The 26,079-nt window shown below is 39.9% G+C and overlaps 1 protein-coding gene across 2 annotated transcripts in view; it reads right to left on the bottom strand.

The window, feature by feature from the left end:
- The window catches only part of st6galnac3 (ST6 (alpha-N-acetyl-neuraminyl-2,3-beta-galactosyl-1,3)-N-acetylgalactosaminide alpha-2,6-sialyltransferase 3), a 99,541-nt gene that overhangs the window by 53,393 nt on the left and 20,069 nt on the right, over positions 1 to 26,079 (bottom strand). The window contains exons 2-3 of one of the 2 annotated variants that reach the window (XM_005729004.1): positions 17,141 to 17,320; positions 5,214 to 5,623 (exon numbers count right to left, since the gene is read on the bottom strand). In XM_005729004.1, the coding sequence (XP_005729061.1) occupies positions 5,214 to 5,623; positions 17,141 to 17,320 (590 nt within the window). Of the gene's footprint in view, positions 1 to 5,213; positions 5,624 to 17,140; positions 17,384 to 26,079 lie in introns of those variants that run through there. The other variant, XM_013909767.1, reaches the window with a different exon arrangement.

Here is a 26,079-nt window from a genome sequence, read left to right as displayed (position 1 = left end):
TTGTGTTGTACAGTTATTTCATTTTTAACCTTAACTTTTTATATTTTATTCCTTCCTAGTTAAATTTACACTTAATTTTTCGTATTTATTTCCTATCTTATTCATAGCCTTTTCCTTTTTTTTTTCTTTAGGTCACGAGCAGTTGTCTAAGCATTTCACTGCATATTGTACTGTGTATGACTGTGTACGTGACAAATAAAATAAGAAAAAAATTTGAATTTGAATAAAAAAAGGTCAACAAAACATCCAATGCAGTTCTGAAAAAGGTAACAATTACTGGATTATTGATTGTTATTATTTAAGAAAGTTGTTGGTTGCATTTCTGTTGTCACACAAGATCCCCGGTTCGATCTGGGGGTAAAACACAAATTTCCTTTGGGTTTGATTCAGGAAGGGCATCAGGGTAAAAACCACCAAATTAAACATGCAGAGCTACCTGCTGTGGGGACTTCTTCTGAATGAAGGAGCAGTCAACAGTAGCTGTTGTCTTCATACAGACAGCTCAACCTTCTGACACCTAAGGCTGACTTCCTGCACACTCACCAGATGCTGGTTTGACAAGCTCGAGCACAACAATTCAGAAAGGCATCTTGGGATTTCACTATGTCAAGGCTGATGAGCATTAACTATAATTTTTATACTGACTTTAAATTGTACTGGCCAACACAGGCCAACACTGCTGTAATGTGCTCCATTATCTTTCTACTTGTTAGACAAAAATAGCCGCAGCATTTTTAACCATTGAAGACATTATATAAAACTCATTATGTGTTACTTTTTTTTTTAAGTCAGATTAGCATTTTATTTATTTATTAACCTTTATTTAACCAGGAAGCTTTTAAAAAGCTGAAATGTGTCTGATCTTTAAGATGTTTCACAGCTAAAACAAATACAGTTGTGACTATACATATTTAAAGCAGGTCTATAAAGCAGTCACTCACAAATGGCAGTAGAGCTGCCAAGTAAGACGTCTTCTTGCCATCAGGAGGAGCTTGGCCTTCAAAGATGGCTGTGGCCCATGCTGCTCCCAGCGATCAAACCACCAAGCCACCTGGGTGCAGTGCACCACCCACTCTGCCACCTGAGCCAAGTCTGCAGCATTAGGCAATAAAGACTCACAGGAAGAAAGAACATTGCTCACACTATCATAAACAGAAGGGTGGTGACACACTTGTGAAAACTCACACATTCGTTTCACAATCTACTTCCGCACACATTTGAACAGAAACACACGGTGGTGCCATGAAGGAGCAGCTGGCCAGGAAGCAGAGACCCAGGTCACGCAGGCCTAGGTGGCAGTGCTATAAAGTGACAGTGTGATTAAAGTCCTGTGTCGTCGTCAGGCCCGTTATCTACTGCCGCTAACAGGCCAGTGCCGATACGCTCCGACAGCCGGCGACTGCAGCTCAGGAGGTGGTGCTGATAACACCCAGCCTCAGCTCGTGCAACTTCCAGCCGCAGTGCGCAATTATGAATCATATGTTTAAGTGGCTGTCAAATACATTCACGTGCAGGACTGTTCATTATCATGGCTCCAGATAGAAGCTGGATTGGCCATTTCCTGTTTATCGCTTTTAGATTATCATCATTACCTCTTAGTTCTCAGAAGAGGATGGATGAGGAGAGAGACACGGAGGACACTAATGGTCTTGACTTGATTTGAACCCAAGACGTCATCATGCCATTAGACTTGAGACAAACAGATACTTTTCTGTGAGAAGATTTTTAAATGTATTAATATGTACTCACTTGTCTTTTGTGTCAATAATTGGATTAAAATGAAGCTCTCTCAGAATGTTCCACATCTCAGCACATCCTAAAAAGAACAAATTTGTTTATTTTTTCCCCCCAAACATTTATATTTGTTCGCTCTCTGATGCATTGCTGCTTCACCACAATCCATTTGTACTCTCTTTCAAGCTGTGAGCAGCTCTTTGAATTTTCTTTGAGGAACACGTTCTGCGACAATAGACAATCGACTCTATCCTCAATCCAGTCCACATGTCAACGTGTATGGCATGGATACTAGAAAAGCTGAATCTTCCAGTGTGACACCTCACTACAGAAAAATTCATTTTTATTTTTCTTTCTAAAGTTTAACTGAATATTTACTCAGTAACATAAGGAGTTAAGAAAACGGATGATAATGATTTGCCACCTGGTGAGTTATTGTTAGACTAACAACTGATTTTGACTTCTGCAGTGAATCTTGGCCGCCGTGAGTGGTCGCCATCATTGCCATCATTAATGCTTCTGCATGGTTTTTTTATGTGTTAATTACCTTGTGCTTATGTCACAGTGTTTTATACCAGCCACTATGTCTTTGTACTTTCCATCACAATCATTCTAATAGTTTCAGCAATCTCCCCCTTAGGACTTTGCTGACATCTGTGAGTCCTTATGTTGAGGCTATGGCTTTTATATCGAGGCAATCCTCTGACTGATGCATTCAAAAACTGTGGCAAAAAAATAACACTAAATTCATAGGAGGAATCCACAGTACACAATCGCAATCACAATAGGTGTGGGCTGCATTGAGAAAATGTGTCACATTTCCATGGATGTGCTAGTCAGGCCCAAAAATGCAGCCAACAGTGTGCCTGCAGTCACCTGATCCACAACAATGCATCCAGGTTGCTGCTGTCTGAGGGCTGAATTATTTTGCTGAAAAAATAGCCCTAATCTAGGAGTGATTCGTCTTTTCTGAAGCGTAAAACATTTGGTGTCCTGGACGTTGTGAGCCCGGAGGCTGTAGTGTATACCATGAGATTTTAAAAGCTTAGCTTAAAGGTGTGCTACACATGAATAGTGCTAATAAAAGCTGTACTGTTGTAGAATGACAAGTAGATGGTTTAAGGACTTGAGTCTGTTTAACAAACAAGGGAAACGACTTTGCAGCATGCTGAAGAAGAAGAGGAGCCTCAGTTAGCATATATTTGCGAGGCTCAGATACAGAAACAACATTAAAGAGGGTCTATACGTCCTAACTTAACTATAACAAAGAAACAGTATACACTTAGTAAATAAGGGGGCCCAACAACTTTAGAAGATTTTGTATTTCTCATCTACACTTCGCATATAAACAGAGTCTGCTCAGCTTTAGCACATCGTTGGTTTTCTAATATCTTCTTATGTTTATCAAAAGAAAGACCTAAACAAAGACAAAAGCAGGAGCACAACCAGCAAAAAGTGAGTGTTAATAAAGCTAATAAGGAAAGACTTCAGTCTGACTGCAGTCCAGATAAATACAGAGTCCAATGTACAAACACATCAGAAAATGCATGGAACAACAAACAGACAAACTGATAGAGGGAGAGACAGGATTAGGAAGGCAGAGAGATGATGGATGAAACTAATGAGGGCGGGGCACAAAAGACAAACAGGGAAGATAAGCATCAAAGACGCGGGAAAAAACTAAACTAAAGAACGTGGCGCATTATGCCAGGTGCTGTGTCACACTGTGATCCTGGTCGTGACGTAGTCTGCACCTCCTTTTGACCTGCTCCTGACTTAAATCAGCTTAATTGAGGTGGTCTTCACTGTAGCTCCGTTTAGATTATCATAACCGCTTTTCTAATTACCCCACAGTTTAATTTCCTCTGTCCAGAGATGACTGAGCTTCCTGACAGGCTGAGAGACAGTTACACGGTTGGCTGGCTAATCAGTCAGCGCTGACGCCTCTCTCCCCTTGATCAAGTAAGCAAGTCGAAGCTGGGACGGCACGTCTCCTAGGCTGCTTGCGGCAATCTGGATAATTAGAGTTGTGTTCGATCAGTGTTCCATCTTTGCCAAGCTGATGATTATCCCCGCATGCAGAAAGCAGTGACAGTAAACCAGCAAACACAGACACTCACAAATTACAAGGTAACGGCAGACAAGCTGCTGTGGTATTTTAAGAGTTATAATATTGCTGTAGACATTAATAAATGTAGTTTGCATGGATAAGGGAAGGAAAGGACCATGTTTTTTAATAGATATTTCATGTCTGAGTGAAATAAAGAATTTCAGAGCAGTGCCTTAGTGTATTATTTCAACATAACGGCAATTATCCCCTTCGCTACTTGTGATTACATTAAAATACTGAAATAAGTGCAGCAAAGTTTGAGGCAAGCACAAAAAAAATGATCGAAAAACATACAGACGAACCTCTCAGTGCTCATCACATTTTCATTTGACGGGTTTCTTGTTACACATTGAGTTTGGTCTGTGATACCAATCAGCAACGACTGAAGTGCTGCATCTCACCCAGGAGCATTATGTTGCGTAATGAGATTCTTCTCCCCGAACATCCCTCCCTAATCCCACGCTTCTATCTGTGCTTTGTGGGCCTTCGCAACAGCTGAGCCAAGATGAACATGGATGCTCTACATGAAATTCAGTGTTAACCCTGCCATCATGAATAACGGCGAGACAATGGAGCCGAAATGGAATGGATGCTACGCCCATTACCAAACACGTTAATCCTCTTAAGAAGTTAAGGCAGGTCTTGATGACATGTGGGCAAGGCAGAGGTATAAAGCGCTGCAGAAATGAGCAGAGACTAATCTGAGAAATTAGGTTCATCCTAAACAAAAGCAGGCCTCGAGCTTTGATCCCATTTTCATTAACCTGCAATTCTCTCTGGGGAATTGACAGGAAAAAAAAATAACCAGGTGAGCCTCTCTTTAAGTTGCGGTTTGCAGTTTTAACACAGGTTGTAGTAAAATATCCCTAAAAACTTTCACTGATCTGCAACTTAAATCAATTCACTGCTTTTCAGAATGTGCCAAGACGCTGTCGGAGAAGTTGTGAGACCAGCTGTGTCTGGGGGTGCTTAGAAAGACTGCCAGAATCATGCTACCTCATTAACCAGATTTCTCCCAGACCAGCATTTGGCTGATGCCTATAACCCAGGCACAGCACACTTCTAAGGCGCTGTGTAAGAGCTCATTTTTCAAAAAATGGCCCCCAGTGCCATGCAGAGCCTCTTTAGAGGCAAAGTTAAGTAACTCACTTTGATGAAGCCTCGTGAGAGGGAAGATTTGAGACGAGAAAAGCACAGAGCAATGAACAGACCATCAGTACTGATAAGATCAATATTATAGCAACAAACAGAGGGGTAGATGTCAAAGTGCTGAGCAGCAAATCTGTCAGAGTGAAAAAGTGGAGGTCTGCTGCGGAATTCAGTGATGCTGTGCCAAAAACAAAAACAGGGCAACTGCAGTTTGACTCACCTGTCTCTTCCAGTCTCCTTCTTAAAGACCATGTCGCAGTGGTTCATCCTGTCCTCTGTGGTGACAAAGATGCGGGCATGAGGGTAGTTTTCCGACGCCTGCCGCAGCATGTTGTACACAATGCCTTTCCCGTCTTTCCTCATGTTCCGGAGCGGCCCCCACACAACGTAGACCGTGTCGTTGGCCTGGCCGAAGAAGTACTGGGGCTTCTGCAGCAGCAGGGGAACGCTGGTATGAGAGACGACCCTCAGAGTCGTGCGTTGGCCCACATCGTTCTCAAACCCCCGTGTGGGTGCGTTGTTCATCCGCCAGATGCAGGGAGAACGATCTATCTGCGGGCCGGCACCCTGGCCCAACATCTGACCAGAGCTGGACACGATGCTGCACAGTTCGCAGTTCAGCTTCAAGGGCTGGAGGAGAGGAAGCAAGTCCATTAGAACTTTAAGGGCACTTGCAGAGCACCTGTCAAGGCTACTTAGTTTTTGCTTCCAAATTTAGACTTCCAGCCTCTCCTATCACACATTTTCATAGCAAGGACCAAAGACCAAAATGAATCAACAATGATTATGGCTAATGAAGGTAACAGACAAATAAGAAGCACCTGTGATCTATATCTTACGTATTTTCAAAGGGCATGCAGCTGAATTAGTGCATTTTAACTACTAAAAACAGCACAGTCCATAAGATCATTGTGAAACAACACATACGCTGTCCATGGTCCTGAAATTATTCCAGTTTAGTTTATCTAATATTTCACTGTTTATTAGAGTGTAATAAAACTTTATTGAGGAAAAATGTGTTTTTAAAATTTATTAACATAAATAATTTGATCAGAACAAAAACAAACAGCACCATAAAACTACCAAACCAATTCAAAACATCAAAATAAAATATGGGCTGCTATTAAGACTTTGTATTCCTGACATCCATCCAAGGCCTGATTATTTTCAGGATAGGGTTCAAAGTCAATGCCGCCATCTTGTAATTTTCTTCATTCTTCAGTCATTTGGCTTTGAACCCCACTGTGCACGCTGTGAAATTTGTGCCGCAGAAGCCACGTTTAAAAGAACCCAACACCAAAAATTGAATTTTGTTGCCACTGCTATTATCACTGGCGTGGCTCCTTTAGGTTTGAGGTTCCAGGTTCATTTACCTTGTGCAAATCTTAGGTTAAGAATCAATTTTAACGGTAACATAGGAAAGCCTGAACATTTTTAACTTCCAAAGAAGTTAAAGAAAGTTTGTTTAGGCCTGCATTGTTGTCTGATTTGTGTGAGTTAAATAATCTAAGAACGCTCAGCAACTTTCATCAGTTTCTATCAGTGCAAGTTCAGCAGGACTGTGGAACAGTTCATAAAATAAAGCCACAAGAAAGCAAGATAATTAGAACAGCCAGCAAGCAGAAAGGAAATTTATCACAGTGCGAAATACTGCAGCGCTTTATCACCGGCTTCTATTGCTGGAGAACAAGGTCTTTACATGCACCATCACCAGGAAGACACGAATACATGAAAACCGACAGGGAAATATATTAAATACACTGAAATTATCAAGGCAAAACAAAATAATGTCCTCCTACAGAATCTTAATGATGTTAGAAAACTCTATGATCGCTGTCTTACTGATAAATATTCTGCTGTAACGAACTCCTGAAAACACATTAAACAGCAGTTTTTTTTAAAGATTAAAAGCACATTAAAAACCTTAAACACATGAAATGAGTCTTTAAATTGTGCAAACTGGCCACTTTATAAGGTACACCTTGCTAGTACTGTGTTGGACCCCTCTTTTTCCCTGATGAACCGTTGATACAAGCAGGATGGATCCATGTTTTCATGCTGTTTACACCAAATTCTGACCTTACCATTAAGCTATTGCAGCAGAAACGAGTGGTTCCTTGAATTACTGCTGCCTTCCTATCCCTGTAGATCAGGGCCTCAAGGCCTCAAGGGCCGGTGTCCTGCAGGTTTTAGATCTCACCCTGGGTCAACACACCTGAATCAAATGATTAGTTCATTATTAGCCCTCTGGAGAACTTCAAGACATGTTGAGGAGGTCATTTAGCCATTTAAATCAGCTGCGTTGGATCAAGGACACATCTAAAACCTGCAGGCCTGAAGTTTCCCACCCCTGCAGTAGATCATCAGTTTCTGAACTACTCAGATCAGCCCATCTGGCGTCAACAACCTTGCCATGTTCAAATTCATTGTGCCTAATAAAAGGACCCACGAGTGTACATTCCCTTTCATTAAATTAAATGAGTTTTAAATACTGAATAAGTGGTTTCCTTCAAAATTATAATGCATTTGACGCAGTTTCGTCTTGTTTTGTTAGAGTTGTGATATATTTTATATGTGTTCAGTAATATTATTAAAGTGATGTTTTGGCAAGGGACTTTAAACAAAATGCATTTGGTGATTATTCATAAAAAAATATTAATCAGGGTTTTACGGGCCTCTATAATTTTCTTTTATTCCCCAAGACTGATGTCACACTGCCCAGAACTAACATAGATTAAGTTAATTGAATATGGGACCTCAGAGGTTACAGCTGCGAGGATGACAGAGAAGCAAGCAAGCTGTGTCATTTATCTTACTGTTACTGTATATATATTTTTTTTATATATCTTATTATATGTTACAGGAGCAAGGGGATTTGTAATGAATCTTCAGTAAGAGCCCTTAGCTACGCTTTGCCAACCGAGGAAAAAAGCCCTCACTGAATCCAAAATGGGAGATTTACCTAATTGAAGCTAATATGCTTGGTTTGTTTTGATGAGATTAAACTTACTTAAGTAAATGAATGCGCGGCAAAGTTGGGAAAAGAAAACGCACTGTGTCACGACTAAACCCTGTTCATCATTTGCTTAATGGAGAATAACTGTAATGTCACTGGTCTGAATGCAAATTGCATTTTTGCTGCACTTTTAATGCACTCTGGTTTCGAACGCAAAACTCTTTGGCATTTGATCAACAAGCACAAGAGTTTTAGAGTGCAAGCACAAGACAATCCACTAAAAACTGTTACAGCTCCTGGCTTATCAGCACTCACAACACGCTTACCACACAAGATCGGTTGCTGCAAAAGGGAAGTACACAAAACTACCATTGGTTTTCTTTTGTATCTGACATGTTTCTTTCATACATAACTCCAGCTGACGCTGCTGGTATTGCCTTGTCTTTCATGTATGGATTCAATCACGGGTTAAGAAAGGATTTCTGGACCCAGTCTCCATTTACTGGGTGGTTGAGATACACATCACCGCAGCCTTGAGCCGTCAGCAGCTCGTCCATCATCACCCCTCAGCCTAGCCCATAACTCCATCACGCCTTTTAGCACACACAGATTGGCTGGGCTCTGTGGGGAGCACTGACTGGCGAACTGTATGTGAAACATATGGGTTTGTCACTGGAAACCTACCAACAAGGAGCCCCTGAGCAAGGCATTTCACCATACTTCTGCTGCAGTGTAGCTGCTCAGTGACAAATAAACAAAAATTGAGGTTTTGGTTTTTAAAAGGCATGTGAGCAGTTTACAGTCACACAAATAAAACCAGCAGTGAACATTATTGTTTCTAATCTCATTTACATGCATTACAAAAGAGTGGAAACCTCATCTAATAACTACAAACCCCGTTGGAACACTTTTTATTCAGTATGCACTGGAATCTGGCTCCCAATAAATCTGAGTTTTACGTCCTATAAATCAATAAAAATGTTACGGCCTCCTCCTCTTCCTCTCCTCGCTTTGATTCATGTTTCAGTTCCATGTTCACGACGGCGCTGTTTCAGTGTGGCCTGCAGTAATCGCAAACAGAGTGCACTTTTATAATCCGAGTAATTCCGGCACTCTGATAAGTACGAAATCGACTCACCAAAGCTTTAGATTTTTAATGCATGAGCGTGTTAAAAATAAAGTGGGTTATTTAAAAAGCAGGCTTAATGCCGGGGACACAGCCATCATTAAATTATAGCACTGGGGTGTGAACTTAACCTTGGCTTGTTCATTAAAATGCTCTGAACACGATTAATTAATAAGCAATAATTATTACATTAACTTGCCAAATATTTCATTGTAAGTCTCTGGGACTTCGAAGTCTTTCTACTTAAAAAATTAGCTTCAGCTGTCTCCATGGGGGAAAGTGGTTCATTTCAAATGCTTCTCTTGGGGTGTTTACATTAAAATAAAGGAGAAAAGTACAGTTCACATTTGAAACCCCTTCTCAGAAACAAATGATTAAGAGGTACATTAACGAAACATGAAAATATCCCCACGTTTAGTTCTGCACGAGCTATTTATGAGTTCTTTTAATAATAACCACAGGTCGTCCAGTGGGAGGCAACCTTTTTTGAAACTTTGATTACTTAGATTCTTTGTAGTGATTTAGTTTTTTATTTGTTCAATTAATCTTGAGTAGCTTACAGTTTGTTTTATATAATGCATGTATAGGACCAGGTAAAGTTCTGTGGATGTTTTGTTTGATTGTTTTACTGCTTTTATTCTTTTGTTTTGTTTTTATACATAACTGATGATGTAGTGCTAATTACCCAACATTTTACTTTTAGCATGTTAACCGAGTGAAATGGCAAAAGTGAGGTGGTGACCATAATAACTATAATAGCTTTTAGCATAGTATTCTCACTGTGAGCATGCAGTCCCTGTGTTTGTCGACTAATTGTGCTTTGAAACCTCAAGTCTGACCTTTGGCTGTTGCCATCTTGGGATTCTGGAGCTAGAAGAGGCATGCAAAGGGTAGAGTGTCTAGGAGATTACTCACGGGCATGGTTTTCAAATACATGGCCTCCACTTACTAAAGCATACCCAGTTTTATCATTTCATGGCTCACTCACACTTCAGTGAAAGCAGGACCGCAAACTCCTTGTGACAAAGGAAATTGGGTGGTCTTCCAGTGATTCAATTACATTTTTTCACATTCAATAACTGGTTGGAAGGAGTTGTGGTCACCAGCTAGTTGCCCAGAGTTTAAGCATGCCACACTCTTACCCCTTTTAATCAAGAGGCGATTGTACAGGTCACCCAGAGGGAGGCAACCTGTCTCCAATCAAAGACTTAACTATTTATAATAAATCACAGGCAGACTGGCAAAGGTTTCCAAACAGCAAATGTGCCAACACATTTGCTATCGGTCTGTGCACAACTCGCCTGTGACATGTCTCTTTGCTTAAGAGGACTTGACTTAACTAGTTGCCAACTGGTTGTATTCTGGTTATATTCCTCTCTAACAGTAAGGCTGCCAAGTACCTGTCATTTTGCAGTCAAATCGTCATCTTGCACCAACTACATTACTATTTGTTGAGGAATTTCTGAATTTCTGCTTTAGATCTATGAGAGTCTGGTTGAATTCTGCATGTAAGTAGTTAATGTGAATTTCTGTGTACACAGATGGATAATAGATTTGCAATTTTAACCAATTCATCACAGTTAATTGCTGTGTTATCACAAACTGATAGCAGACTGCCTCCATCATATTGCTGTTTTATGACCGTCTCAACAAAACAAAGGCACCCTGAAGACAGCAGCTGACAGCGAGTGATTACACACCAAGTCGCTGTCTATAAAGCAACTGTTTCAAGGGCAACAAAACACAACTTTGTTGCACATGGTTACAATAATTCTGATCATGCTCCAACACTGTTTTCAAAAAGTGTGACTGTGACATTATCCGACATGGAAACATATGAATCCTTGGATTTAATGCTTGAGAACATGAAAGAAAAACAAAGTGTCCCAAGGTCATAAACAAGTAAGCAATGGGGTGATTGTTTTTTCCCCACAAACTACCACGAAATCACACATCTTTCTCCAACCAGAGGAGTCGCCCCCTGCTGGATATTAGAAAAAATGTTGCTTGAAACCTGCATTGTCTTTTTACTTCAACACAGCTACAAGCACAACCTTGAGCTGCTAGCATGGCAGTGGACTTGCGTGCTGTAGTATTTTAAGCTTTAAACTTTTAGACCAGGAGTCACCAAACATCCCTCACTAGATTAAAGGCTTTGTTATACATGTTTAATTAATCCTATTAATCCTTGTCTAAACAACAAATGGTGCTAAATGAATGTTTACAGCACCATTACGCTGCTTCCCCTACCTATAGTGCTTTCTGGGTTGGGTAACTTACAAATTACTTTCAAATTAGAGGCTCAATATTTATAAGTAGCAGCAGCTAACAGCTACACTCGCTGGCCACTTTGTGAGGGTAACCTGTTCAACCGCTCAGTAGCATAAATATCTAATCAGCCGAACACATGGCAGCAACGTAATTTAGGCATGTAAACTAGGCCAAGGCAACCCACTGAAATTCAAAGTGAGTATTAGAATGGAAAAGAAAGGTGATTTAAATAACGTGGCACGGTTGTTGTAAGACTGGCTGATCTGAGTGTTTCAGAAACTGCTGATCCTATGGGATTTTCCTGCACAACCATCTCTGGGGTTTACAGAGAACCCCCCCCCCAAAAAAAGAAAGAAAAAATAGAAAATATCCAGCAGTTTTGTGGGTGAAAATGTCACCAGTTATGCAGAAGAGCATCTGGGAATGTACATCATATCAAACCTTGAAGCAGATTTGCTATAGAAGGTAAAGCTCAAATCATCTTAAACTGGGTCCTTGAACATGACAATGAGTTTGCTGTGCTCAAATGACCTCCACAGTCACCAGATGTAGTGAAACGGGAGCGTCCCATCAACATATCAACAGCTGTGTGATACTATCATGTCAATATGGACCAAAATCTCTCAGAAATGTTTCCAACACCTTGTTGAATTTATGCTACAATGAACTAAAGACGTTCTGACTGCAAAAGGTTTGATCCAGTTGCAAAGTGATTGAAGAGTGTAAATGTCTTTCTGACATCTTATCTGACATTTAATCACAAATCCTATTTCATAACAAGGTAAACCTGGATACTACAAATAAATACAAAAAACATTTTATCATTATAAACTAATAAAAATAAGAAAAAAAGGCATTTTAACCAGATGTTTCCCAGACATTCTAATCTAAACACCAACACTAACTCTGAAACACATAATTCTTCACTAACACAGGTTTAATTGTTTGGCATTATTTGAGCAATCAAAGCAGATGGTTTTGGATGTTATGTAACAGATGTTTATGAAGACAAGTTTTAATTGGTGCGAGCAATTTTATTTTATCTCTTGTCTGCAAGGAGCTGATAACAACTTAGAGAGGACTTACATACAATAATGCATATTTTATTAGCCGGTGCAACACGGGCCACAAACGAGAAGCTTTCTCATTAACGTCCATTAATATCCACAAAGTGCTCCAAAACTCAGACCACTTTCGAAACACACACAGTGGAAAACGTTGTGAGAAAGGCCTGCATTTAAAATGCTCACGTCCAAATGAAAATATAGTTTCTCCCTCGCTCTGTGATGGACCAGACACATGGATGTAAAGTGCCACAAGAAAAATGTTTTCTATTTCTCCCGAAAGCAGCGCAGGAACAATTTATCACAGCTGGAGACAGACTCAATCAAATGAATAAAATAAGGCAGGCCATACCCCTGCTACCGGGTTATGCATTATACATGTTTGCGAGAGGTTTATAACACTTCAAATGACACCTCACTGGGGATCATGTGAGATTGCCTTACTGTCCAGGTGAAATGCTACAGCTTCTAAAGGTGCTGCTGTGTACTTAACAGAGGCTGACAGCTCACACAGCAGGCCTTCATTCCCGACTTCATCACTTACGACACCTGACGCGGGAGTATCGCCTTGACCAGACCTCCACAATTTCATCCATCCTTTGTCAGAAATTTCATAAGAGTGCAGAGCACTTTTGACACTCATTCTCAGGCCAATCACTGCCTTCCTGATTAGATATAGAGAACTCACTGGTGGGAGATTTGAGCCAAAAGAGGCCTAATTCTGTAGAAGCTGCCAGTCTTTTTTACGATGATTTACATAAATCTCCATGGGGAGAGGGCAGTGATTTAAGCAGTCTTGTCTGGAGGCAGAAGGAGGTGCAGACGTAGAGACTGGTGTAAAGTGTGATTGCCTCTGGGCCCATGTTGTGTGGATGAAACTCTCCAGAGGCAGAGGATGGCGCTCTGCATTAATCTGCGAGTATCATCCTGCTGAATATAAGACATCCACTTCACATGAATTGACTTCGAATTCTCATTTTCACCCGGAAATGTTACACACGTTCATGCTTAGTAAAATGTACATTTTTTAAAACATTTTTTCACCATGACTACTCAATATCCAATAGCATAAGCACAATGGGCTGTGTTTAAACAGGCTGCCTTCCCAAACAATAAACACAGCTTGGTTTTTACATTTTGATGTGGTGGGAATTAAAAGGCTTTGATATTTCAATTTCCATAAATTGTGCAGGGAATATACAGCACAAAGCTGTTTGAAGGCAGAGGAATGGGATCACGGACACGGGTGTTTGGGATTAAAAATAAATAACACTCACAAGGGACATTAAAACGAGCATTTTCAGATCCATCACAGAGAATCTGATATAATAAATTAAGAAAACTCTTAAGGGGGTGCTCTATTTTGAATAGACTACACCTTCATTGTGAAGGTGAATGCTTATAGAATATAAATGTACTGCAGGAGAAAGGGTTACTCAAGTATGAAGTATTATTATATTACAAATGTGTTGCATTATCAAATGTTCACAAAAAAACATAGTGGGGAAAATAAGTATTTGATGCCCTGCTGAATTTGCAAGTGTGATTGCTTATTAAGAAATTAACAGTCACTAATTTTATGGTTGTTTCATTTTAATAGAGAGAGACAGAAACAGATTATATATTTGATTGCCTACAATCCCTGATTTCTGCACACACAGATGAGAGATTACAATCAGTCAGTTGCTCCTGATCTCATCTTGTTTCATGTATAAAGCACACCTGACCACAGAATCAGTTTGTTTCATTCCAGTTCTTCCACCAGCATAGAGAAGACCAAAGAACTGTCAAGGCTAGAATGATTATTCAAAAAAGGAAGAAATATAAAAGAAACATCAGTTGCCCTCAGTCTAACACCATGTACCTCCATCCCTCAGCCAGAAGCTTCAAGTTGGGTCATAGATGGGTCTTCCAGTATGACAAATGACCCAAAACATACCGCTAAGGCAACAAAGGAGTGGCTAATGAAGAAGCACATCAAGGTCATGGAGTAGCATAGCCACTCTCCAAACCTCAATTCTACAGAAAATCAGTGGAGTTGTCTGAAGCTATGAGTTGGCAAGTGACAGCCAAGAAACCTAAAGGCTCTAAAGTGTTTCTGTAAAGAGGAGTGGGCCAAAACCTCCTGAGATCTGTTCAAATCTGATGACCAACTGCAAGAAATGAAATGAAAATTAAACTGCCATAAAAATTAGAGACACGTACACTTCTTAAGTGAGCAAATTCAGCTGGCATTTAGCTAATTATTTCCCCTAATGTATATCTATGTAAAATGTGAGATGCCTTTATCATAAGCAGCAGAAACATTTTCCTCTAAAATAAAATATATGTAAGAATATGTGAAAGATACTTTATTAATATTAGGAAGATTAAAGCCAAATATTGAAGAATTACACCTGCACCTCTGTCATTAATTTAAAAACATCTTTTAATCTGCTTATGCTCTCTTAATCTTCTTAGTTTGCCTTGATAGCTGAAATGACTTTTTTTACCTTCGGTTTTGTTTGTTAGTTTTACTGAAATCCTGAATTCTGTTATTTACTGGGAACTAGAGCAGGGAGATATGACCAAAAATATTTATCATGATATACATTTGAAAATTTGCGATAACGATGATATAATTGACATTAGACAAAACACTTTACAACTCCACAACTTTATTAGTGCAAAAAACAAAAATCATCAATGTATTTTCACTTAAACAAGCAGCTGTTTTTTATGTGCATTAAAGTTATATAAAAATTTAACAGTGCAAATGCAAATTCCTTGCTGACCAAAAGGCATTTCCGGTGGAAATTGGCCGACATATCCTCAGCATAACCATGTATAATATCCACAAAACTTAAAGAGAGGTTATACACACACAATACGGTAATATTATGTTGAAGCACAGTATGTATCACTCCGCGAGGCTCCTGCCTACGATAGCCGTAATGCTCCGACAATCCATCAAGCGATGCGGGTTCGTAGCTTAGCAAAGTCTGACGGGTGAAAGCTAAACCAGTTCCACACCACTGAAGTTGCAGCATTTTTACAAACCAGTTCTGGTTCATCCGTTTCATTCAACGATCTGCTTTCGCCCTTCTCATTCTCCGTCGCCGCCATACTTTTTCCGCCATGTGAGTATGAAAACAAAGGCACTGCGCATACGCGTTTAACCCATATTCTATCGCGATATTTCATTTTCTTATCTCTGCCCAATATTATACCGGTATTACCATGAACTGTATGATATGGCCCAGCCCTACTGGGAACTTCTTGGCTCTTTATCACATTTGAAGTTAACCCTTTGGCTTTTATTATGGTTTAAAAGTGTGTGTGTTTATGTGTGGGGCGTGGCCAATTTGATTGGCAAGGGGGCAGACACAAGCTGCTGGAGCCAATCACGTCAATCCAAGGCTTCACCTCTGCTAACTGAGGCCACTGAACTCCACTGTGTTGTAGTACTGGTGGTTTTTGAGGGCATTTAATGAAACTGACTGACGCAATATTAAATCCCGCTGTGTGGTACAACAGTCTGCACTGATCAGTATTTTATCAGTTTGTTACTTAGCTTAATTAGTAAAATAATTCCCAACTCAAAGAGCTGGAAAGAAGTTCACACCCCAAAATCAGTGCTGCAGCACGCTGGATTGTTTTCACACATTTTGATGTGACGGTTGCTATAACATGAGGCTGAGCTAGCTAGACATAAAGATATAAATATATTGGGTACTGTAGTTAGATAAAAGATAAATTAAAAAATAATAATAATTAAAAAGGGCAGCACGGTCGCACGGTGGTTAGCACTGTTGCCGCACAGCAAGAAGGTCCTGAGTTCAGGACCTTCCACCATCAGGCCGGGGTCTTTCTGTGTGGAGTTTGCATGTTCTCCCCGTGTTTGCGTGGGTTCTCTCCGGGTACTCCGGCTTCCTCCCAAAGTCCAAAGACATGCAGCTTGTGGGGATAGGTTAATTGGACAATCCAAATTGTCACTAGGTGTGAATGTGCGAATGAATGTGAGTGTGAATGGTTGTTTGTCCCTGTGTGTTGGCCCTGCGACAGACTGGCGACCTGTCCAGGGTGTACCCTGCCTCTCGCCCTATGACAGCTGGGATAGGCTCCAGCGCCCCCCGCGACCCTGAAAAGGATAAGCGGAAGCGAATGGATGGATAATAATTAAAAAGACATAAAAAAGAAGTTTGAGTTCTTTAAGAAATGACGTCTTTGCCATCACAGTTGTTGTTGCAAGAGGGATCATTTTGTTCCAGAGAGTTTGAATCCTGGCGGGTCTATTGTTAATCTTTAGTGATTAAAAAATAAAATGATAAAAGATATATTTTACTTGAATCAAAATCTTTTGTTGTTTATTTTGCCTAAAGACAATCGAGTTCATTTCCCTTACTTTGACTTGATACATTTAGCTTAGTTTGCTGCACCTCGCCTGCAGATGCACCTGACCCTCAAAGTTTGAAATCCACTGAATTAGCATTTTTTTTAAATTTCATATGGAAATCATCAGCATCTATTATCAGCATATGTTGATAATTTAACATTCATCACATTTACATACAGTTTCGAAAACAATTGATAACCGTCTTCTGATTTTTTTTATGCGAATAATATGAAAAAACACATGAGAATAGAAGTGCAAATGTTATCTAGCATCTACAAATAAATGAACACTTAGTGAGATGTAACAGCTTAATCTATGTGTGTCTTCCCTGTAGTTCCAGGTGTTTGTTCCTCACCTCCTGTTTGGGAATGCTGACGTATCCCAGGTGGGGCTTGTAAGGCTTGTATGGCTGCTTGGAGAACAACGTCTCGCCAAATACAGGCTGAAAGAGGAAGGAGGGCTTCTCAGAATAGTTCACCACCACCACAAAGAGCGACACTGCCACAATCAGACTGGTCGCGATCAGGGACTTCCTCTGTGGAGGGAGAGAAAGCACATTCATGAGAAGCCTGACCAGTGCACAGAATAAAACCTGAATATATGTTAGAGCAAATCTAAATGTGGCCTTTCAGTATTTTCTGTGGTTTAACAGCTTGGGCTGAATGATAAGCAGAGAAGAAGATTTGCAGTTTCACCGTAAAACTGTAACTGTGAAAGTCAACTATTTGTTTTGAAAATAAAATAGCATGATAAAAACATATTTACACTAAAAAGATAATTGTGTGTTAGATTCCAGATGCCAACAGTGCACACAGTTGTGCATGAAACTTAGTGGGGAAAACAACACTTTAACATTTAATAACACTGAGCTCAAAGGAAAAGATCAGTGAAAACAAGTTCAGCCAACAGTGGCACGATTCTTTCAGCAAACTCAACACATGTTGACGCTGCAAACCCCTAAACTAGATTTGATTTTATTCTTCACAGATTTCAAAACAGAAAGTTAAAGCTTTAAGTTGATTATTTCACTTAACAAGACATCACAAGACATACAAACACAAATATATTGAGTACATTAGAATACAACATGATATACACAAATTTCTCTAACTGTAATTTTGTGTGGTGATTTATTTTCACTCCTGATAATCTCACAAGGTCAGGCTCTGCTGTTTGTTTGTTAGTCACTGAGCGTGTGCATTTTGCACAGCTAAATAGGAAAAATTGAAGGTGACAGTCATTTACCAGGATGATTGCTCGTGCACATCACCTGGAATTCGTGGAATTTGAGCTTCATTTTTGTTAAATATGATGCCGCATTTTAATGTCCTAATACCACCGCATACAGTTAGGTTCACGGATTTTTAGCACTATGACCCAGCTTTTGTTATTTTGCCTTTATATATGACAAAATGTAGCTTAAATGATAAAAAATTTAAAGTATTGCATCAACTGTTTTAGGAAATTCTCCATTTTTCATAGGCTGACATGATTTTAAATATGAGTGTTCACATCACCAAATACTGTTTCCTTCTTTGATATGCTCTGTTACACCCTTACTGCAGCCGCCTTCAGTTGGCGCTTGTTTGTGCAACTCTCTGCCTTCAGTTTTTGTGTATTTGATAACTAAAAAAACATGCTCTGCTAGGTTGAAATCATGTGACTGACTTAACCATTAAAAAAAATGTCCCATTTCTTTACCTTCAGAAACTCTGGGGTTGCTTTTGCAGTATGTTTTGGGTCATTATCCATTCGCACTGTACAGGACTGTCCGATCGGTTTTGCAGCATTTGGCTGACTCTGAGCAGAGAGTGGGTCCTGTACACTTCAGAATTCATCCTGCGGCTTCTATCAGCAGTCACATCAGTAATAAACACCAGTGGCCCAGTTCCACTGGCACCCATGCATGCTCTTGCAATAACATTGCTTTCACCATGTTTGACAGATTTGTTGTGTTTCTTGGACCATGAGCTCTTCTTCACTCACCTCCTTTCACTCTAGTTGTTTATACATATACACCATTTTGCATGTCATATTCTAACTCTAACCTGTGTGTTATTTGTCCCGTCTCTCTCCCCTCATTCCCCACCGGTCACAACATAGCTGCACCTCCCTGAGCTTGGTTCTCCCGAAGGTCTCATCCTGTTAAAAGGGAATTTTTTGTCCCACTTTTGCCAATAGCTTGCTTGCAGGGGGTCATCTGATGGGACTTCTGTCTATTTTTGTAGGGTCTTTAACTTACAATATAAAGTGCCTTAATGCAATGTTAATTAAATTGCATCAAAGTTCTCTTCTTGGTTATATCTACCCAAAGAGGTATTTTTTAAATAATTGGATGCTCTTTTAGATGTTTTGTGGCAAACTTGGCCTTCTTGTTCTTATTCACACCTTTGTAGTCCCTCTATGTTCATGTAGATTTTAACAATGGTACATCTAATTCATTGAGAGTGTTCTTGACTTGGTTAGATGTTGTGAGGACGCACTAATTTTGTTAAACCTCTTGAATTAAAAGTGAAAGCCTGCAGATTAATGACATCTTGGTTGTCTGCTTAAAATGCAATTCTGTGTATACAGATAGTATAGTGTATACAAGAGGTAAATTGTGTTACTGTTCAGAACTTTATGGGCCTAATTGTATTACATTAGGTTGGAAAAGGAAGACAACCTTGTGCATGAGGCTTATTCAGTCACAAGAACCTCTGTAACGGATTTTTTGACTATTTTGGGGAAATCTGAATGGGTCAGTCAGTGTTTTGAGTTCAAGGCAAGAGTAGCTGCTTGTTGAATGTCCAATGACTCACTGAGTTGTCCTATTTGTGTAGAGTACAAAAAAACTCTATACAAGACCGTACCTCCTGTGTGCCCATGTCTTTTCTCCACTATATCAATTTTTTGTCATAATAAATTTATCTAGTTTTATACTCTTCATCTCTCCTGAAAGATTACTTCTGCAAGAAGAAAACCAGGCCCCACTGTATTTTCCACAACAACTCGCTAATAAATAATAGAGAATTGTATTTGCCTGGCTTGTAGTCATAATCATGAAACAGAGTAAACACGACCATCGGTTTTGATCAAAACTCAAAAAATGATTTGTTTTCATGATACTGTAAAAAGAGTTCACCACTGCTAGATACTGATGCATCTGCTAATACAGCTTAACTGTCTGAGTAAAACCTCCTACAGAACAAATGAGGATATAAGTGCATCTTTCTAGGGCCCACGGAGATATGAGCGCTTGTTCTGTGAGAGGATGTTTTCAAGTCAGAAACTTTATAAGGGAAGAAAATGAAAGTTAAATTCAATCATTATGTTTTCAATTACAGACTTGTGAGTCACAATATCCTCTTCCTTTCACTTCAAATACATCGAATATGAAAAGATTCCTGTGAAGTCCTCCTCCTTCCTATGTAGTCAATTTGCAGAGATTAACCCTTAATCTCTGCTCACTGACACACGCAATTTCCCTCTTTCTAGTGTGACTGAGCCAACACACCTTGAAAAAGCTGAGCTGGCACAGGCAAAGTCGTAATCAATTCTGTAGGAGCGTCACAGCTCAGCTTGAGGTTACTCGACAGACGTTCGTGGCTCTCAGATGATGATTGTGTTCTACTTTTCATCTGGTTGCACTAATGCACTGACTGTGCATAAATGATATGAGCTTCTTTTCTGTTTCAATATTTTTACTAATGAAGCAACAGCTGGGGCTGCATTAATACAAACGGTGCACAACAGCCCCACGATCATATGGAGGTAAGAGGTATTACGGCCTGGCTGAAAGAGCTGAGTGATGAATAATGGATAAAAGATGGAGGACAAGGAAAGGTCTCACAGACAAGAAGATATTGGCAGGGCAGAGCTGGAGATCAATAGATACAAGAGAGAAAGAATCGGACTGTGGTGAAAGAAATCTGAGGCATGCTACAACAGCTCTCAGCCAGAGGGTGATGATAGACTGCAGCAGAGCCAGAGATGCTTTATTTTTTTTCTCTTTTATTCCAGGAAACTTTAATAATGTGCTGCTAATATAACACACGGCAGCAGGAAAGTCTGGGTTTTTAAGAAGGTGCTGTTTTGCAAATTCTTTGAATTTATCTGATGTTGGGGAGATTGAATGTGGCGCGTGGTAATGGTGAAGCCCCCACCGCCAGCCTGCCTGCACCACCACAAGCTCTGATCTCCAACATCAAACATCCCAAGGGAGACACCGGAGGCTGTGCTCTTCAGAGATGAGATCAAACATTTGGTGTGCGGTGGGAGTGGGGTTGAAAAAGACGGCGACCATTTGCTGCCCTGACAAGCCTATCACACTTTACCAGTTGCATGTTTGTTGCATCATACATCATTTCATGGCATTACAACCATCTTTGATCATAAACAGACTCTCAACTTTGATCTGGCATGAAAACAGCACAAAGGGGACCAATGAGAAATCCCTTTTCCACTCGATCAGTACTTTACAAAATAATATATAACACTTTCCTGAAAGAACAGTCAGTTATATGCCATCCCCCCCAAAAAAGAACAAAAAAGTGGCAGGTCGAGGTTTCTGAAAATGTGCTGTAATAGCCAGTCATCAAGAGTCCATAATGGAGCATGAAACCAATCCTTTATAAAGCAGGAGGGTTCATCATGAGGGAAAAAAAACAACCCTCGGCTCAGTCTGCAGAGCTGCAGCATCCATCTGTTCTCATGAGGACAGAAAATTTCCTTGTCTCCTTCAACCTCAATCTGGCCACAAATCACAGGGGAAATGATGTGTCAAAGACTGGAGGCGATTGGAGGGCTCCATGTGGGCGTTGTGGGGCACTGAACCTCCACTAGCTCGAGTGAAAGACTCACAACTTCTCTCCTCGTTTGCTCATCCATCAGGGTGATCACGAGTCAGCCTGTTGAGGCGTGTGACACAGAAATTGAAAGGCTCAGTATCAAAGGAGGAGTACAGTCGGGGAGTGGGACCATTAACACCATCATAGAGGCAGCAGAACAGCTATAAAGTTTCAACATTAGAGCTTTCGGTCAATGTTAAAACATTTCGCTTGAGCAATATGACTCCATATGCAGCTGCAACGACCTTGTTTGCCATCACGAGATCAGACAATGATGGCCATTAACGGCACAGGCACTTAACGGCTGTAGCCTGGGAACGTTTCATATAATGCGCGCCGTCTGAAGGCTCCGAGTTGTCTATTTTTAAAAGTGCTAAAACCTACTCTTAGGAGATATTGATCTCAGTTCACCGGCAGACTGTGTGGGATCACTGGGCTCTGGTACATAATTTCCCCCCAGTCCCTCCTGCAGGGAGCCTGTATGAGCAGATTGCACACAGGAAGCTAGCAGAAGGTTATTGATGGCCAGCTTGTCCATTTGTGGCAATGACCAAACTGACTTGTCAGTTGTGCAGAAATTGAGCAATAGCAAGCTATGTGTTGTTATAAAGTACATTCAATCAAATGTCTGTATTTCTGTTTTATGCTATTTATTTTTACATTTTTACAGCTTTAGCTTTAGAGATCATACAAACACATTTTTATTTGTTTATAGTACTTCATCTGTAACAACACTACAGTAATAAATGTAAAGCTTCTTAATAAAGGCTCAAAACCCTCAGAAACATTTTTAGCTGATTAGTCAGTGTCACTGACTTCAAATGAAGTACTGTGCAACAGTTTTGAGGCATTTCTTATTTCTTTATGTTTTGCTAGTAAAATAGGAAGCACAGTAGGTGCAGCAATTTACTGAAATGTGTTCACACATACACGGAAATACAGTTCATAAGATAAAAACAGAGTTTGTACAATTCTGTAGGCGCTCACTGTTGTAGCTCTCAGGTACAACACAGGCTGCCGTGCCAAAGTGTCTACAGATACAACTTAAAACTGGTTCTTTACTAGGTTGTCTGTGTGTGTAGATACTATATTTGCTCATCCCTTGGGTTAGGAGTCTGTTTTTATGCTTGAATGATTTATTGGTCCGTGTCTTAACCACAAAAAAACCCCAGTCCTCTGAAAATGGTAAATTGGTCAGGTACAAAGACTGGACTAAAAATGAGTGATAAAGCAGACCATGTCCAAAGAACACCCACACCTGCTGAGGTGCTAGCCACGATGGTTGCGGTGGATTGGTTGGGAGCTCTGTTTGTAGTTTTAGTTTTTCCACTCAGGTTTTCACAGTCCTCAGTCTTATAGTAAGATAAGATATGACAAAGATTGCCATCCTTTCATTTTGACAAAGTAATTATTGTATTTGGGTTTATAATGCACGACCAAGGAGGTGATTTCAGAATTCCTGGAATAACACCACCCATCCCATCTGTAAACATTTAAAATTGTCTCACTCCTTCACTGAAGGCATTTTTACTTACAATGGAGTGTTATTACTTTTGTTTATGAAAAAGATCTGATACCTTCACTAAATATTACTAACTACGTAAATCACTAGGGCACTTTTCTTACTAATTAAACAACAAAAAAGGTATAATAAATCTGTAAACTGCAGAATAATCAACAAGTCGTGCTCAATTCACTTGTGTGATGAATAAAAATTCAAAGCAAATTAGCTGTTTATTTCCTCATACATATATAGTGCATTCAAAATTTCACCTCCATCAGGCTCTATCTGAGCATGAAGAGAATACAATTTCCCACAAAGACTAATGCTCCAGCTCAGTAAACAACAGGGCCACACAGTAGTTCAATCCAAAAAGCTAATGGCAGTGGGTATTGGAATAATGAGAGGCTCAACCTGAAGAAAATAGCTCATGAAAAAACATATCTGGTAGCTATTTTTGAGTGTCTCATGGGCAATGGGCAAAAAACAGAAAATTACATTTGCAATGCAAAAACGCTACCTCGCTGGCTCCTGATTCTCTCCACCACGGTCCAGCGAGCAGTTAAAATCCAATTTCAATTAAGGTGTTTGAGAAAATATTTGAGGAGCCTTACTCTCACTCTTCCTCTTCCTCTTCATAGTGCTAGTGTTTCTCTCCAAGGCAATAAGACAGAAATATAAACAAAGAACCACTCCTGAGATTAAAAGAGGGCCCAGGCACATTACTTCACTTGTGTCATATTTCCAGCAAAGGTCTCGCTTCAAAGCCATCCAAGTACAAGATAACAAACTATTCTTTTCCCGGCGGAGGAAGAGGCCGAGTCTTTGCTGCCAGTAACACGGTCACGCACAGGTTCCCCTTCAAATTTCACCCACGGGAGCCTAGACTGCCACAGGAACTGAGAAATGATGTTAATATAATTTGCAGCTGTATCTGCATTTAGATTAGGTTCATCACTGTCTTATCAAGTTAATTGAGGAGTTATTTCTACATTTAAACTTAATCTGCTTCAGTAAAGTTTCATGAAGGCATCACGTGTGTCACACTCACAAGTTCATGCTCTCACTTCTGTCTTTGAAAGGAATGTGTGGAGCGGCTATAGCGATCCATCTTGTCAAAATGGGATAAAAACATATAGAGGGTATTTTATTATTTTCTGTTAGAGTTTCACTTCTCCAGGCAGAGGGATAGTTCCAGTGTTAGCAGAACTACAGGCCTAAAGAGCCAACATAAATGTTATGACAAGAACCACTTCATGCTCAGCTGATATCTGTCGCATATGGTCCCTAATTACTGCCATCGGAATCATTCATTGTTATTCCTAGTATATCCTATGTTCCTTCTATTAATGCTGGAAGTGGGAAATGAACTCCCTGGTGCATGTCTCGCTCTCTCATGAGCGGTATCACATTTCCATTTTTGTCTTTGGGCTATGCAACATGGAGGGTGGATAGTTACAATAATAAGTGGATGACAACAGTACTGGTTACAACCTTACAGAAAAGTATATGACAGTTGGATCAGATCACCCTACAGTGCCAAGTGTGGAAAAAGGTATGCCAAGTCAAACGTATTCTAGTTTAGATTTATGTTACAAAATGTAAGCATGCCTACTGACAGCATTTTTCACCTTTGTTTTTCACAAACTAAACTGTAGAGTCTAGACCTGAAGGGAAAAATCCAATAATATTCATATTTAAAGGTGCAAAAAGGCAAACCTTGTAGTGCTTAAGTTTTCATTTTCAAGAGATGAATATAGTTGTATTGTGGTTATTGACTACAATACCCTTGAACATTTTGATTCTGAATAACTATGAAGTTGATGCTGCTTTGTTGTAGAAAAATGGACTGTTGGCATAACTATGATCGTATAAAGTAGCATTATGAATTTAAACTTGACATGGGTTTAAAGTCTTAGCCACCACTCATTTCTTTATATTTAAAGAAAGGTAGGAAAATGGGAACTAGGTGCAGCGATTTATTGAAGCATGTGCAAACATAAATAGAAATAAAGTCCATCCATCCATTTGCTTCCGCTTATCCTTTTTCAGGGTCACGGGGGACGCTGGAGCCTATCCCAGCTGTCATAGGGCGAAAGGGTACACCCTGGATGGGTCGCCAGTCTGTCGCAGGGCTAAATAAAGTATATGGGGTAAAACCAGAGCTTCTTCAAAGCTTTTCTTTGGATGATGGCTGCATGTTTTTGATCTCATCTCTGTTTAAAAAGACTTCTGGTTTCTGGGAGGCCAATCCGTGACCTATAGTGTTTGTGTGTTTGTGATGATTGTTATGCTGCCAATCAGACACTTTCTGGATGGTGCTGCAAAATAGCTCAAACTCTGACAGTGCTTTGCTGTGTTCATAATTCCATGAAATCTGACAAAATCTCCAGGACCACTGGCTGAAATATAGCCCCAAACTACTGTGTTTTACAGATAGCTCTCACCTCATACCTCATCCAAATATTCTGATGATGAATTGAACCAAAAATTTGTTCCAAGTTTCACTTCCCTAAGAATGGCTTCTTGACAGCCACCCTTTAAAGACTAGCACCCCAATTAATATGAATTGCAGATGCACTTTGGCAACCAAGCTGAACAGGGTAAAATCTGATTCTAAAATCAGCCAAAACACCAAACTATGGCTTCAAAATAACATCTGCAAACTACTGAGTTGATTGTGAATGTATCTGTCCAGTATTTTGAACGTTGCTTAAGGCACCATCTGCAGTTTTATTCAGATTGAGATTTAACAATATTGTGAAATTCATATCAAAAAACTTAAGTCAACATCCTTTTATTAGAGGTACACCCAAGCCCTTGAGTAGATCGCTATAAATAGGCAAGGCAAGGCAAATTTATTTGTATAGCACAATTCAACAACAAGGTGATTCAAAGTGCTTTACAGAGACATTAGAAACAAAAACAAATAAAAAGCATGATTTAAAATTGATTAAAACAAAC

This window comes from Pundamilia nyererei, unplaced genomic scaffold (genome assembly GCF_000239375.1).
Source record: "Pundamilia nyererei isolate P.nyererei 1_Seehausen unplaced genomic scaffold, PunNye1.0 scaffold00031, whole genome shotgun sequence".
Lineage (NCBI taxonomy): Eukaryota > Metazoa > Chordata > Actinopteri > Cichliformes > Cichlidae > Pundamilia > Pundamilia nyererei.
This window is presented reverse-complemented; position numbering and strand designations above follow the sequence as displayed.